Source organism: Sturnus vulgaris, chromosome 1 (genome assembly GCF_052056855.1).
Source record: "Sturnus vulgaris isolate bStuVul1 chromosome 1, bStuVul1.hap1, whole genome shotgun sequence".
NCBI classification, from domain to species: Eukaryota; Metazoa; Chordata; class Aves; order Passeriformes; family Sturnidae; genus Sturnus; species Sturnus vulgaris.
In genome coordinates, this window is record NC_142243.1 from 61,741,931 (window position 1) to 61,758,424 (window position 16,494).

The 16,494-nt window shown below is 37.2% G+C and overlaps 1 protein-coding gene across 7 annotated transcripts in view; it reads left to right on the forward strand.

Annotated features, from left to right (window-relative positions):
- TNS3 (tensin 3) overlaps nt 1–16,494 on the forward strand; it is a 209,453-nt gene that overhangs the window by 56,259 nt on the left and 136,700 nt on the right. For all 7 annotated transcript variants that reach the window (XM_088168117.1, XM_014877257.2, XM_014877264.2 and 4 more), the window contains exon 2: nt 6,271–6,382. In XM_088168117.1, the coding sequence (XP_088024243.1) occupies nt 6,271–6,382 (112 nt within the window). The remainder of the gene's footprint in view (nt 1–6,270; nt 6,383–16,494) is intronic.

Consider the following 16,494-nt stretch of genomic DNA (forward strand, 5'->3'; position numbering starts at 1 on the left):
TTGTTTCATCAGTGTAATACAAACTGTTGTTATTCTGGGCAGCTCATCAGTATTTGCTTGAGAAATGCTAGTTATGGGAAAGTGTGGGGAACTTGAAGGGATTTCATTCTTTGGTTTTTCCCTGAGATCTTTAAGTAACTGGGCAAAAATCATGTGACTTCTGTGGTACACTTCCAGTAAGAAGGAAGAGAGGAAGTGGAGAAATAACAGAAGTAACAAAGAGTAAACTTAACAGAAAGGGCTGATAGGTGGCATTCCTCTGTTTGGTGTGCTGTTTTGTTGTTAGCCATGTGATTTATTTATATAGCTTAGTTTTGCAAAGGTTTCCTTTTTTGAACTGGGCCTGAGCCTTTTCATGAAAACTTCTTTCTGTCATGTCGTATCTGAACCTTTCCTTTGGACATCACCTATGGAAATTTCTCTAGCCTGTAAAAGGTGGTGAAATACCTATTCTGGTAATACATTGCTGGTCCCTCCATCCATGTATTTAAAATAATAGTTGTGGATTTAAAGCTACCTTGGAGAGTAGAAGAATGCACGAGGAGAGTCCTAGGAAATTGCAGTATAGGTTGGTAAGTTAGATGATAAAGAAAAGGAATTTATATGACCACAGGTGAGAAGTGAACAAAACATATTTTTACTTTATATGATTCTGCTGTTATGCTAAGAGGTCATGTAAAATTCAGCAGGACTAGAGTATGCCATAGGGAAAGTTAATAGGTGTTTGTATGTATGTTTATAATTTTCTTTTAGCTGGAATGTGACATGGATTTTTGCAAGTTTTGGAGTTGGAGAAATCATTGGAGGTTTTGGCTTCCTCATCAGCACAGAGTAACACTTGAAATAAGTGATTTAAATTCAAAACTCCTATAATTTTTGTTGAGATTTGTATTTTCTCATCAATATAACTTAGTCACTGCCTGGATGATTTTGTAGCGAACCAATTCTGTTCAGCTAGGTGCCTTTTTTTGTTTGTTTGTAATGGAGCATGTATGTGTGTGAATATAGTTATATAGTTTTCTTGAAGATTATTTGAAAAGGTTTAATTTTAAAATATTTCCTTGATTACTTAATAAAAGATCTAAACCCTCTGACTACCACTTTAAAGAATGAACTGTTATCACAATTGCAGTTTAGATATTGGAAACACGAAGTTGAAATAAACTAATATTGCTTAGGTCTGTTATTCATTGAAGCATTAACTGTTATGTTGTGATATGATATTCGGGTATAATATTGCTGTATTGGTATTGCCAAAAACAAAGTTGTGGATCTTGACTGTTTTAATCTGTATTGGCTTAATTTCCGTCTGGAGAGTTTTTTATGTAAACTGCCTTTGACAGAATTGCTGTGAATTTTGCATCTGATGATGTTTAACCTGTAGCTACGTAATGGAAATGCTCTGTCATGAGTACTATTTGAAATTCATCATAGCTGAGGATGCATCTGTAAGTTTTACACAGTCTGCAGAGTTACACTGATGTAAGTCTGGGACAGAGTTCCAGCTTCATTAGATTTCTGTGTGCCACAGAGAGCACAGCATGGCAAAATATTTCCAGAGTAATTTTCATAATGCTATCAATTGAGACCACATGTAATTACAGCCTTTTCTTTGGGCAAAACTTGACTCTGGAGCTTGTGGTTCTGCACTGTTCTCTTCCAGTTTTTGTTCCTAACAATTATATACTATAAATATATATATATGTATGTATATATATATATATATGTATATGTGTGTATATATATTATATGTACTTTAGATTCCAGTCTTGAGCCTCATGAAAGTAGCATTGCTTGCTGTCTGGTGTATTTGCTTTGCCTTCCCTCCCTGCCACCCCACTTTCTTTTTATATATTTTTCTTTCTTTTTCCTTGGTGCCTTTCTTTGTGGTTCTCCACTAAAGCTGTACCAGGTGACAATAAAGAAACTTTTGTCAAGGCTTTTGTAGATTTCACAGTAGGTGATGCTGAGCTTTTGTGTAAGGAGACTATAAGTTGTGGGTACTGAATTTCCTAAATGAACTGTTTAACTGAATTGCTTAGAGAGCCCATAGTGGAATGTTCCTAAAATAAACAGAGAACAAAACATGCACATTTTAAAATGCAGATGTCAAGACTGCAATGTAGAATATTTCCTAAATGCCACAGAGAAAAATTGCTTTTGATGTTTATGTTATAAATTAAATGGACAGACTGACTAGTTGATCAATTAATGTCACGACCTACTTACACTAAACCCCAGTATATAAACTGTAAATTAGGACAATTGTCTTTCTTTGTAATATTGCAGGTGCCAAGGTTTGCAAAGAAGTGTTTGTTAGGTAGGAAATAAGGAGAAGCAGGCTAGCTACAGAATAAATTTACAATGGAGTTTATCCATTAATTTCTTCAAAATGCAAGTTCTGCTAAACTAATTTTCAGAGATAGTCACAAACATGTTTCAAAAGTAGAACTCTGCAGGGAAGAAAGGAGGAAAAAACTAAAATGAGAATTGTGGTTTTTTGTTTTATAGGTTTACAAAAAGAAATTGCAGCAACCAGTGGGGATTTTTTTTTTTTTTACATATAGAAGAGGCTGTGGAAATGAGGAGCTCTCAACTCTTTGGGAACAATGTCCAAACTCAGTATGGCACAGAACCTCCTTGTGTTGGGTTAGAGAAATTACCTGCATGTAATGACACTTTTTTGCTTCCTCCTAGACCCCTGTGTCCTTAAAAGCATCTCCTGTAGTTTCAAAGACAAAAAAAATCAATAATGACAGAGATTTTTCAAAACTAATAACTTTGACCTGTTTGCCATCAGCTATGTTCCTATGAAATTCTGGAGTTCAGCTGTTCTTTTTCTTTATTTATTCTTGATATGAATCATACTTCTGACAACGTCTTCCAATTTAACCTGAAATAACATGCTGCAAATGTCATACAGGGGAATTTGTGCCTTTGATTTCTACAAGGAGTGATCAAAGTGTCTAATTACCCTGGTGTTAGCTAGGGTAGAGTTAATTTCTTCTCAGTAGCTGTTACAGTGCCGTGTTTTGGATTTGGTGTGAAATGATGTTGGTAACACACTGATGTTTTGTGTTTTGCCAGGTTGTGTTTATACTAAGTCAAGGACTTTTGTCTCCCCCTTGTCTCATGCTCTGCTGGTGGGGAGGTGAACAAAACAATCTGGGAGGGAGTGTAGCTGGGACAGGTGACCTGAACTGACCAAAGTGATATGCCACACCATAAAGCATCATGCCTTATATAGATAAACAGGGATGAATTACTGAAAGGGTGGCTGATCTGCATTCAGGAAGGGTAGTCTGGCACCAGTGAGTGGGTAATGATCAATTGCATTGTTCATCACTTACTGTTTCCTTTCTATAATCATAAGTATTTACCATTGAAAATAAAGTAAAATGCAATAATAATTATTAATAATGTGTTCTCATCTCAACATACAAGTTTCATGTCAGTTCTTCTTCCCATTCTATTTGGGGTGGAGGGGGAAGAAAGAGGGGAGCTGATTGAACAGCTGTGTGGTACTTAATTTCCATCTGCACTTAAACCACAGCAGACCCCTTCCTGGGTTTTGGCACCAAAAAGACTGCAGTGTGTTGACCCTGACTGGATGACAGGCACCCACCAAAGCTTCTCTATCACTTTTTTCTGCGACTGAACAGGGCCCATGAGTGGAGATAAGGACAGAATGAGATGACTCACCAAATGCCGTCATGGGCAAACCAGGCTTGAATTAGAGATATTAACTGAATTTGTTGTTAAGAAAATGAGAGCAGGCTGATGAAAAACAAAGTTAGACCTTAAAAATACCTTTCCCCACCCCTGCGTTTTTTCCAGCTCTACCTCCTCCCCCCCAGGGGTGCAGGGAGATGGGAAATGGGGATTAACATCAATTAATGACAAGTTGTTTCTGCTGCTGCTCAGGGAGAGGAGTCTTTCCCATGTCTCCAGCCATGAGGTCCCTTCCATGGGAAAGACAGTGCTCCACAAAGTCCTCCGATGTGAATCCATCCACCAGGCTACAGTTCTCCATAAACTGTTGCAGTGTGGATCACTGTTCCATGGGTCCTTTAAGAACAGCCTGCTCCAGTGAGGGTCCTCCATGGGGTCACAAGTCTTACTAGAGAACCTGCTCCTCCTCTGCATTGGTCTGCAGTTCCCTGCCAGGACCCTGTTCCAGCAAGGGCCTCCCACAGGTTCACAGCCACCTCTCAGGCATCCACCTGTTCCAGTATGGGTCTTCTCTGCAGGCTGCAGGTAGATTTCTGCATCCCTGTGGTCCTTCATGGGCAGCAGGGGAACACCTGCTTCTCCATGGTCTGCACCAAAGGCAGCAGGGTAATCCCAGCTCCCATGCTTGGACCACCTCCTGCCCCTCCATCTCTGCTCACCTTGGTGTCTGCAGAGTGGTTCCTCTCACTTGTTCTGACCCTGCTCCTCTCTGGCCAAAATTATGTCTGCTTAATAACTTTTTTCTTCTCAAAAATGTTATCATAGAGGCATTTCTGATTGGCCCAGCCTTGACCAGCAGTGGCTGTCTTGGAGCTGGCTGGCATTGGCTGTGCTGGAATTGGCTTTGCTATCAATTTCTCATAGAAGCCACTGCTGTAGCCACCCTGCCCACCAAAACCTGGCCATGCAAACCCAAATCACTATAAAGCACTGTATACAATTTAGTTGTATTTCTCAAATGTTTCATCCCGTTTCAGACTTCCAAGGATGTGGTCTGGTATATTACTTCTCTCACTAATTTGTGCTGATTAGTACACCTTACCTTGGAAAGATTTTCATGGAAGTCGAGACTAAGGTTTATTCCTGTAGTCTCTAATTTATTGTTTATGGACATAAGTGAATTATTTTGGCTTTACACTGTGGCGAAGACCAACAATATTTCCTGTAGCTATTCTTAAGATCAGGCTGACTATGAACCCCCAGCAGGGATAGCCTCTGAGCCCCCAGACTGCTCAGTGTGGTCAGTTGTTGCAATCTGTGTTCCTCGGGGCTTCTGTGGAGTTTTGGGTAGGCCCTTGTAGAGGCTGTACATGAAAAGAGTCATTGATTTTTATGACTGTTCTTGTGCCTCTCATATAGTTGTGTTGTGGTTGTTTTTGGAGTCAGTAAACCTTTTCCCAAGAGCCATGTTGAGTTGCTTAAAGCCACAAAGAAATCTTGTGATCCCTCTTTACCATGTTACCTTATGCCATGCTGGGAAACTTTCTCAACTGACATAGGGGTGGAAGTCTGGCACTGCAAGGTCCAGGCATGGGACAGCTTTCTGCTTCTAGACTCTTCTGCTGCGAAAGCTCAGCACAGGTGTTAGTGTTGAATGCAGACTTATTTGCAGTATTTAAGGACAGTAAGATGGAAATGTGAAATGAAAATGAAGAAATGTGAAGAGCGTTTGGAGTTTTCATAATCTGATGAAATGTATTTTTGTGTCTGAATTTTTTGGAACTGATATTTCCAAAAAGTCTGCTCAAGAATGTGAATGTTGTTCTGCACCTTCTAGAAAAGATAATGGCTGTCAAAGACTTTTGGTAGCCTTCTCTGTTTTTCCACCTAAATGTTTCCTAAGTTACAGAAGCCGTAAAATACCCACTGCAAATACGGTATTGACTTTGAATTCTGTTCCCAGTGAGAAATTCCGTAATTGCATTATATTTCAGTATGATATTGCAGCTACTGTGGAAATAATGCTACTTTAAACTAGTGTATGTTTCTTATGCAGGAAAGAAACAAAGGGATTTTTAACAGAGAGATTTTAGCTTTAGTTGAATTGGCTACTTTGATAGGACAGTACTTGTGATATTTTTAACCAGTTAAAACTGAACCAATGTTAGTTTTTATGTAGGTAAGACCTTAGGTCAGAAAACTGTTGGGTCATATCATAGCCTTTATTCTGTATTTCCCCTTAAAAGAGAAGTTATAGAGTGAATTGTGAAATTATGATAAAAAATTTATTGCAGTGGCCATCTTCTGATATGGAAGAGGTTCCTCACATTCTGTTATCTCCCACACTTGAGAGTGGAAATCTCGTGTTACAGAACGAGAGCGGGCGGGAGCACTTTCATGTTACTCCTATCATCCTGCTAAATTTAACATGACTGTTAAATAGTACTATATACAAAAGTGTACTGTTAAATTACTTTATGTATATACACTACTATATATAACACCACTGTTAGTTATATTTTAAAATTATTTGTATTTCCCTTAAAATTATGACTCAAAAACTGAGTGAAGGTCTGATGTTATTCTTCTTGCTTCCAGCCTCAAGAAACAGCTTCAAGGTCTCACACCTTCAAAAATAAGTCTTTTAAGAAATCCAGTATCTGTGGAATTTGCAAACAAGTAATTGATAGCCAAGGAATTTCCTGCAGAGGTGAGTAATATGTGATATGGTGTTTGCTTTTTTGCTTTGTTAAGAAAATTAGTTTAATATTAATATTAAAGTTTCTAGGAATACATGTGTCTGGTAATTGCCCTTGGACTAAGTTACCTTCAGTTTATTTTCTTCCTTTGTACAGTAATGTTCCTTGCTACTATCAGGGAATAGGGTGTTGTAGTCGGTAATTGGACTTGAATAATCATGTGCTTTTACTACTCTGCTATTCAGACAGAATAAGACAGTGCCTGCCGAGGATCTGTGAGGGGTATATGAGTGATGTTTGCACAGTGGATGACACATGGCTCTGGAATTCAGTCTATAAATGAGGAAGTGTGTGACCCTTGCTCACTGAGGCAGGAAGGATTTATCTATGTTAATTTGAAAAAAAAAATAAATCACATGAGTAACTGTCTATTTGCTTTAATTTTTCCATTTGCATTATACTCTGTCTAATCCTTAGTCCTTCAGTCTGATGACTCACAGAAAGAATGAAAGATCTCCTGGATAACGCAGACTAGAGACTTTCTGCCCTTACTGCTGTTTTGCCTCACTCTTCTCTCTTGCTGTGTAGAGTTGCACATCCATGGGATACCTGTGATAAAATTAAATATTGGGAAAGCTTATTATGCAAGTTGTCCAGGGATAGGGCATTTGATCCCCTGGTTCTGCCTGGTTAATGTTTGACTCCTGTTATTCTATGTTAATCAAACAGTTTCTTTACTTACTATATGCATGATTTACTTCCCAGAATGAGAATGTTACTGTCTGTTCATCTAAAAAGTAGTTGCTGTTTTCACTTAGAGGTGTTTGCACCAACTTCAGTTTCTAGTTTTTTGAGCTGTGATGCAGACTGCAGGTTAACAGCTATATATTCAGCATTATAGCGATCACCATAGGAGTGGTGGTAATTAGGTATGCATTTCTTTAAAAATTTCTTCTGTCTGTCCTTCTGGAGATTGGTTCCAAAGTTCTTAGGATTTAGTTGTTTTCAATGTAGCAGAAGTTTTTTTTGAAGGAAGGCTGTTTAGTGGAGGAACTGTCTAAAGACCCTCTTGATCAACTTCAGTGTAAAAAGTGCTGCACCAGGAGAGAACCAGAACTTTGATTCATAGAATTATTTAAGCCGCTAAAGACGTCTGACCTCGTTGTGTCCAAGTGCTAACCCATCATTTCCAAGTGTAACACTAAACCATGTCCTAAAGGGCCACATCTATGTGTCTTTTAAATGCCACTTCCCTCCAACACACTCCCCATTCAAATACATTCAGGTCTATGATACATCTGTGTCTATATCTAAGTTAGTGATAGTCTTCTCTAGGTTTCTGGGTGCAGTTTTCAGATGTCCCCCTTGACTTTATTTCCTAGCCACTTTTGTTGATGTGAGCATCAGGCAGACGCACCATTCTTTGCTACTGTTACATTTTGATTGATGGTTGTTTGATACTTACCTGTGGGATGGGAGCAAAGAAGTTAGACAGTGAAGAGATGATTCCAAGTAGTTTCAATTTAATAAGAACCCATTTGTATTTTAAATTACACCATGGACTTCATAAGGCATCATTTTGGAAAAGCAAGAACTAAAAGTTGTCTCTTTCCTTGCCAGCGCTCCAGGTACTTGAAATGTATGCTAGTACTCTGAAACTCTTATTAATATGAAGAAAAATAAACTAGCTGTTTCAGAGCCCAATCCTGGTGCTGCTGTGCTGCCTCTGGTAAATTCTCCCTGATGTTGCAAGTTGCATGGCAGGGAGGGGAGGAAGAAGAAAAGCTTATAGTTAAGAAATAGTTTATTTGTCTCTTAATGAGAAATTCTTCCATTTTAACAGTTTCTTCTTAAAAAAATGACAGCTCTTTGTATAGACTGGAGATTCTTTCAGACTATATCTTACCAGTTAAAGGAAAGTTACATGTAAGTGTAAAGCTCCAGATTGGTCAGTATATAGTATTTACTGTTATGTAGCAATGCGTCATCTGCATGTAAGAAAAAAGCAAAAAGTTGTGAGTGGGTGTTGTGTAGGTTTTAATAGTGTATGGTAGTAATTTTGGGGGGGTGTTTTTTAGCACTGTCTTGCAAATGTGGTGCATAAAAAGTTACTGTGAACAGTGAATGTTTGAATGAAAGGTGCCCTTGAGTGGTGTCCCTTTATCCTGTCATCTTTCATCCCAGTAAAGCATACTCAGTTACAGCTTTTCCACAAAAGCAGTGGCCAAAAGCATCTCTCTCTTTCAAGAAGGGAAAGCTCCTGGCTCTTTTTCTGCATCATAAGCATGTTTGTGTTTGGTACAGATTCTCATTATGAAGTCAGGACAAACAGCTGTTGATTGATTTTTTGACAAAGTACTGTGCAGTAAGCCCGGGATTGCTTGACTCCCCATGTCTCTTCAGCACTACCTCAGACTTGAATGCTCTGGTTTGATTTTCCCTGAAGTACAGTGTAATTTAATTCATGGCTAGGCAAATAATACATAATAATTTTGTGCATTTACATGGTTAGCAAGAGGCCACTAGAATTGCAGAAGCCTTTTGATTTTTTTTTTAAAGATACTTACCCTAAATGTTGAATGTTCAGTATTTTACCTTATTTGTAAACAAGCTGTTGTAAGGATGTAATTTCTGTCTTTACATGTGAATTTATATTTTATTACTTTTATTTAATATTTTATATATATAAAATAGATGTCAACATTTTCTTTTATTTTTCTTTCCTTTTAAAAATTATTATTTATCTTTGTTGTGTTGTGATTAAATAATTTTTAGTGTAGAACAGACAGCTCTGAATCTCCAGACTTCCCGGCAATTAAAAAAACTAGAGAACAGATTTGGGAGGTTTGGTTAATTTTAAATAAGAAAGTATAATTTCAGAGCTCTTAGAACATTGATGTGATGGGCGAAGTATGTGTGGAAAGTTGAAGCACTGTACTGATGTCTTTTGATGAAATTCCCCTCATCTCCAGTTGACAATTAAGTTACTTAGTTTAGGTTTAGCTGCTAGTGAGGCTTGACATGCAATACAAAGCATTCTGTAAACTAATTTTTGAACTTAAAGCAATTAATGATTGTTTGAATAAACTGCGTATCTTTTCTTTTTAATCTAATGTAGCTATGAATGTGTTGGTTTTGGAAATACATATGTTGGAGTGATCCAATAAGAGTTGGAATTTTAGTTCCTCTGTTTTTTATTCTTTTCTTTTTCTGAATACCTATTTCCTTGATGCTTTGACTGCATTTGAGTTTTGCTTTCTTCCTCTGATACTTTCTTACTTTAAACCATATATAAATGTTAGCCACAGCTGCCAAATTACATTGGCATGTGCTGTTAACTGTATTGTGAGGAGAGAAATGCTTACCATGGTGTTATGTGCAAGCTGAGTGTAATAAAGAGTACAGTTCATCTTCTTGTCTTATTTGTAAGATATTATACATATGTAAATATAAATTGCAAATTGTTTTAACATATGTTTCATTCAGTTGTTAATTGGCTTACAGTGAATAAGTCCTGGACTGTTTCATTGAGCAGGTTATTGATAGAAACTATATTCTCATCACATGCTTACAGACCATAGATCAAGATTTGAAGACAATTGGAGCTATTTTTCTTCTTTGAGATGTGTGATATTTTCCTTTGAAATTCACCTGCTTGTTTGTGACTGTGCTTGTGGTTGGCTAGTGATCCACTTAATATCTCACTTTTAGTTTAGTTGGAGTTACTCAATTGAAAAAGCCCTCTGTATTTAATCAAATTCTTTGCTTATGGCAAGTCAAAATACATTTTTATAGTAAGACTTATATGGAGATGACAAATTGTTTAGGCATAGTGTGTGTGTAAATATATGTGTACATAATTTTATATTATTATATTGCAGGTGGTTTTATATACTCTGTTCTACAGTAAGTGCGAAGACCAGTAAGAACTTATGAGCATCTTTATAATGTGCAAAGTGTGTATCTTGTTACAGTCCTGGCAGACAAACAAGAAAGCTTGAAATTGAATTTGAATTTTTGAATTGGCAAACTAGAATTTGTGTCCTGCTTGGTCTAGTTGGCTCTAAATGGCAAAGAGTGTAGTGAGGTAGGAGTGTTTGTGTCAGTCTGATTTCCATTGAGTGATCCTTGTAAAATAAGATCCTGTAAGGTGCTTACATGGGTGTATTGTGAGATCTATCTATCTATCTATCTATCTATCTATCTATCTATCTATCTAATATTTTTATATATATACTGTATAAGTTCAACATAATGAAACCATCTTCTAGTTAATTATGGCAATGGGCACTGGTTGATTAACCGTAAGATTGTTAATTATGTCAACATGCATACATACTCATCTACTCATGTTGATGTTGTAACATGGGAAGTCTTTGTGGGAATGAAAAGATTGTCATCAGATTAAAGGGGATTTTAATACTATCACTATTTGCTCTCTGTGTGGCGTTTGTACACTTATGTTTTCTTGAGGACTGATCTAGCAAATCATATTGTCTTCTGTGGGACTGTTTTAAAATGGCTTTGAATCTCTTGTATATGTGGTTGAGACTCACCAAGAAACATCAGAAAACAAATCAGAAAACCATACTATTTTCCTAAGTAATTAACTGCTGATTGCCTCCAAATTTAAAGCACTATATGCAGGTTATAGGACCAAATGGCATGGTCTGTTGTTGTCCCTAGAGCAGATTAATAATTTAAGGAAGAGAGATTACAAATTGCCCAAGCAAGGCTGAGTTAGGTAGGGACTCAGGCTCTTGCTGTAAGATTTCATTTGACTGTCAGTCTTTTGTGAGGATGTCCGAGTAAGACTGCATTAATTTAAGCAGAAAAGTCTTTTTAGTGACCCCTCAGAAATGGGTGGATGTTGACCTGGATATGAGTGACACAATTTACTGTCCTGGAAAGGAGGAGAGTGAAAAAAGAAGTCTGGACTGCAGCCCATCTGTGGTGTTGGAAGGTTGGGATTGTCAGCCCCTCTTCTCTAGATGAAAGGTGCACACAGTAAATAGCAAGTTCCACTGGGAATGTGTGGAACTTGTCAGTAAAATGTACTCTAACACAACTCTGCAAGATATGTATTAATATTTCAGTGCAAAGCTTAGCTAGTGAGACATGGAAACTATGTGCATAATGGAATTATGAATATGCATTATGTGCATAACAACAGCAAAGACATGAAAGGGAAGGATGATTAAAGACTTACTGGAACATATGGAGGTACAAAAGAAGTCGCTGTAATCAGTAGACATTACACAAGTGGTACATAAGCATTCTGGCTGAATACACCCACTCTGGAGCTGAGAGAGACAGTAAAATTGACATCTTTTGATGGCATATTGTTACCTCAGTGAGAACTTGGGGAGAGGGGAGGAATTTTGACATAAATCTCTAACTTAATAAAAAATACACAAGGCAGAAACCTCTGTGGAATGTTTAATGTTCCCAGCTGTTACATGATGTTTCAGAAAGTTGTCTGTAGAACCCGAGTTCCCTATTTGTTCACCTCAGAAGCACCAACTTAATCACACCAGAATTTGATCTGTGATTATTTAATTTATTTTAAAGTTAACATTTAAACCTTACTTCTAACCTTAGTGCTCCTAAGATTTATAAAAAGCTGCAACTTCTTTTTAATGTGGCTAATAAATGGTTAAATAAAAAGTAAATTTGCTCCCCCACCCCACAGTTTTTGCCAGCAAAACCAGTGACTGCAATTTCACTGATATTCCTGCAATTTTATAAGCTTAGCTCACTTGAAGGGAATGTAAAATTCCTAAGGGTGAGTGGAAATTAGAATTATCTTCTCTAATGGGAAAATCTGAAATGAAATGCTACTATGTTTAGAGTATATGATTTGAATGTGGTGATATGCTATGTGAGGAGGGGGACTTCAAAGTAAATATTGATGCATTTCAGAAAGAACTTCACCCTTCTGATTGGCTTCAAAACAAAGGATAGGGCAGGGGGAACAACTATCATGGGTGACAGAAATAATGTATAGGAAGATAAAATTTATTTAAAGAAAAGATGAGTGAAGAAAATTGTTGTAATCCTAAAGAGTTTGTTTTGGTACATGAAGAAAGCTTCAAGACACCAAGGCAGGCTACAAGCTTAACTCCTAGATACATTCAGGATCTGAATCCTGTAAATAGGTAAGATGAAGAGTTGTTAACTGATTTTGTGCAGCATTTCCATCAATTGTCGTTAATGAGATTTAAAAAATACACTTGGAAAGCATGCCTACAACTAAGTGCTTATTCAGATCATATTGATGATATTCAGATCATATTGATGATTTCCTTTTCACAGCCTCTATTATGATCTCATCTGATGATGGTCTCTGTCAGCTACATTTTCTGTCAGAGCTTAAGAACAACTGTGAATCAGAACTTCCAGGCCCATTAGGTTTTACCCACATAATCTAGCAACATCTGCCTTCTTACTTATTTTGGAGATCACCCATTTTAAGCTGATTTCTTCTTATTTTTCTTTGCTCCTTGCACTTAGCATAATTTATGCAGGATATGTTTTCAGGATCCCTCACAGACATGCAAGCTCTTAAGATCTTACGCTGTCTGCAGCTGAAGATAGAAGAAAAACCTGGACACAGTCCAGCCATTTTTTTGGTTTCATGAGGGTTGCTACAGTTGTCTACAGTAAACCACAGTCTGGTTGAAATGGTTTTGTGGATGAAATATTGCAACATGGGGTTATCTTTTTAGCTTGAAGGAGGAGGTCTAAAAATAACCTTTGTTTCTGAACTGGCGTAAGGTTTAATAATTTCCATCTTGACTGTAGCTTAAAAAGATGGGAGAAATTTACAGTATGAGTATTTTTAAAAATGTGGAAACATTTTCATTGTTGCTAGTATTCTGCCTTTGTAACCCTTTTGTGGTCAAGACTTTTCTACAAGACGGGAAGAAGGTGGGAGTAAAGGAAGGGCATGCTATTGCAGCTGTAGTGCCAAAATATTTTTCTCTTAATAAAGATTTTCCACTGCTGTTGTTGGCAACAGCAAGTGGAATATTTCATCTGTGGGAAGGCTCATTCACAACACTGTATTGCCCCCCAATCCAAAATGCTGAAGCTCTGCAGAAATTTCCCATAACTCTGTTTGCCTTCGTCTTCAAAAGCAATGTCACTCTCATGAAGTAGTGGGAGCAGTGTTCAGATAAGGAGACAATGGTTGGCTGAGTATGAGAAAAAGAACAAAAGAAAATCAAGGATAATATTTCAAGCACAGGAAATGCACCATCAGATGTTGTTTCTGTAATGTGGCTGTTAGACTTGTGACATCTTTGGCATGTGACTTTGGTAACTTCTTAAAAATCGAAGTGTTTACTTTTGCATCTAAGGACTAATTTTTTCAGCTAGGCTACACTTCTCCCGTCCCCTATGCAAAGTGAGGTAGGGGCAGAAATGCACAAAACTGCTTCACATGAAATTGCATACCAACTTATTTTTAATGCTGCAGTTAATTTCTGTGTGTCTGATTTTCATGCTATTTTCTTTTTGACTTTTTTCTGGAGTTGAATTGTTCCAAAGTTGGCAGGAACAGGTCAGGAGAAAAGTGTGGTGGTGTGAGTTTTTTTCTAATAGTCTGATCATAACATTGTTAAATACTTGTTGAAATAAAAATAGCCAGCAAACTGCACTTGTAGCAACATTTCATCCACAAAGCCATTTCAACCAGTCTGGTTTACTGTAGCCAGTAGCCATTTGAGAGATTTGGTAATGGATAGTCTCCTTTCCTCCTCTGCCCCAAGGAAATCCTGTTGTGATGACTTTGTGTACTTTGCATTTTCACCAGCCAAATCAAGATATTTTAACAAAAAGAAAACATATTTTCTTCAGGGCCGATAATAGGCCTGATGTTTTGTGCAGGACATTTCCTGCAGATGTGAGCTGTTGGTCAGTAACACTATTACTAGGCTAGATATTAAAATAGCCAGGCTCTACTGCTTCTGTTACCCACTGACACTTATCTTTCCTGGTATTAAGAGAGAGGTCTGGAATTGGGAACTATTTTAAGTCTTGATTACACAAATCTTTTTATATGCTTGGTTTAGATTACATTCTGTTGTGAATTTTCAAGGACTCTTCTACTACTGTCAAAACCTATCTTTAACAGCATATGTCTGTTTTGCTAAGTTGGAGATGCTGAGGGAAAGAAAGCATCTTTCAAATATCTAAGCCTGTGATTTGGTATCCCAGTTTATTTTGTCACCAGGAAGATAAAAATATCCAGGCCTGTACAGTGTATGTTTTTGGAACAAGTAATTTTTCTTAGGGATTAGAAAGGCATTAAACTGGGTTACATCTCATTGATTCTCTATTTATATGCAAGTTTCTACCCCAAGAGTATTCCTGAATTATCTTATTTCTACCCTTGCCATACACAATGTTATTTAAAAACAAACAAAAATGTGTCATAGAGAATCACTTGATAAAACCTATGGTTAAGTGCAAGGTTGTCTTTATAAAACGTGTGCAGTGTAATGAAATATATGAAACATATTGCCATAACATATATCCATTAAATGTTTAAATCCATCAAGGTGCAGAGCCTTTGCCAGACAGAGACAAGGTTAAGCTCTTTGTCCTGGTAAACCATAAATCATTTTGGGGTTAGTTTACAGCAGTAGTTTCTTACTTTATAAATACGTTTCAGGGAGCTTCTTACGCACAGGAATGTAAGAAGCAGAGCTTTCATTTTCCAAAACCTTTGGAGCTTAATTCTAAAAATATGATTGGCTATGCTTATCCTTCTTGTTTTACCCTGGCAGCAGCATTGGTAACTTGCAGTAGTTAACACATCTTTATTTTGATACAAAGAAATGTCTTATTCTTACTCCCTTTTTCTCCCTATTGTTTAGGAATTGTTTTGAAGTACAGTAAATTGACTAAATATGGCCTGGTCTCCATTTTACTACTAGCCAGCTTGGGGCAGTTATTCTTGGAGCTGATGCCAGAATCCTTGAACATAAATTTGGAAAGTCTGGTATTTGATGAGAGCTTGTGTGTGGGATGCAGACATTCAGCTGTTTTGCTGAAGAACTGAAGTAGCCTTGCAGAGTGTGACATTAAGTCCTCTAGACTGTTTCAGGCACATTTTAAAATTGGAGTACAGTTAGACTGTAGTCCTGTGACGAGCTGAGTGCCATTTCACTTGTAAGCTTTGCCTGAAGAATGCCAGCATTCAATATAAGCTGCTTGTTGAGATCTTCTAAATGTAAGTTGCATGTATTTTCCTTAGCATACTATCAGCACACCAGTTGTTTAGTTATTCGTAGAATTTTGTATTGCATATTTGTTGCACTGAAAAGACATAGATTGGGAAGTAAATGCCTTGGTGTGAAGAGGTGCAATCACCCAGGCAGCACAGTTCTTTGATGTAGCAGAATTCATTGTATTTAGAATTCATCAAATTTGTGGCATATTTGTGTATTCTAAATAATGAAATATCAAGAAAATATATTTCTCTCTATGGGTAAATGTTTAATTTGCTGGTGTTGGTGAAGGGAGGCATCTCTCACTCACTGTTCATGATGTTCTCACTGTTCAGCTGTAATGGAGAAACCCATATGAATCACATTGTGAAAGGATGTGCCTGAAAAGGCAATGATGCTTCTCTCCAATACTTTTTTATGTTCAGAAAGTTGACTGCTGCAGCATGGCCTTATTCCATTCACTCTTTCTTGATGTGCCTGTATGCTTCCTCACAGCCAATTCATAGAGCTTTCTTAATATCTCCATCTTTTTCAAATTCTGCTGCTACTTCTCCTACCCTGCCCCCCCATCCCCCCGTGTGTATGTGTTTTTTTTTTTTTTTTTGTTGGTTTTTTTTTTTTTTTTGTTTGTTTTTTTTAGGTTGATTTTAGCCACTGAGTGTATGTTTGCTAAAAGAAAGACTTCTGTGTTTTTTTTGGAGTATGTGTTGTGTGTATGTGTTTATATATTTGTGTGCATATGTGTGTATACCTGTAAATGTATAGATGTACATATGTAGAACCTTATATTCCTAAAAATATTACCTTATATTCCTAAAAATACTTATATTCCTAAAAATATTACCAGCAAACAGAAACTTGTGATGCTTGTACCTCAGTAGGACGTG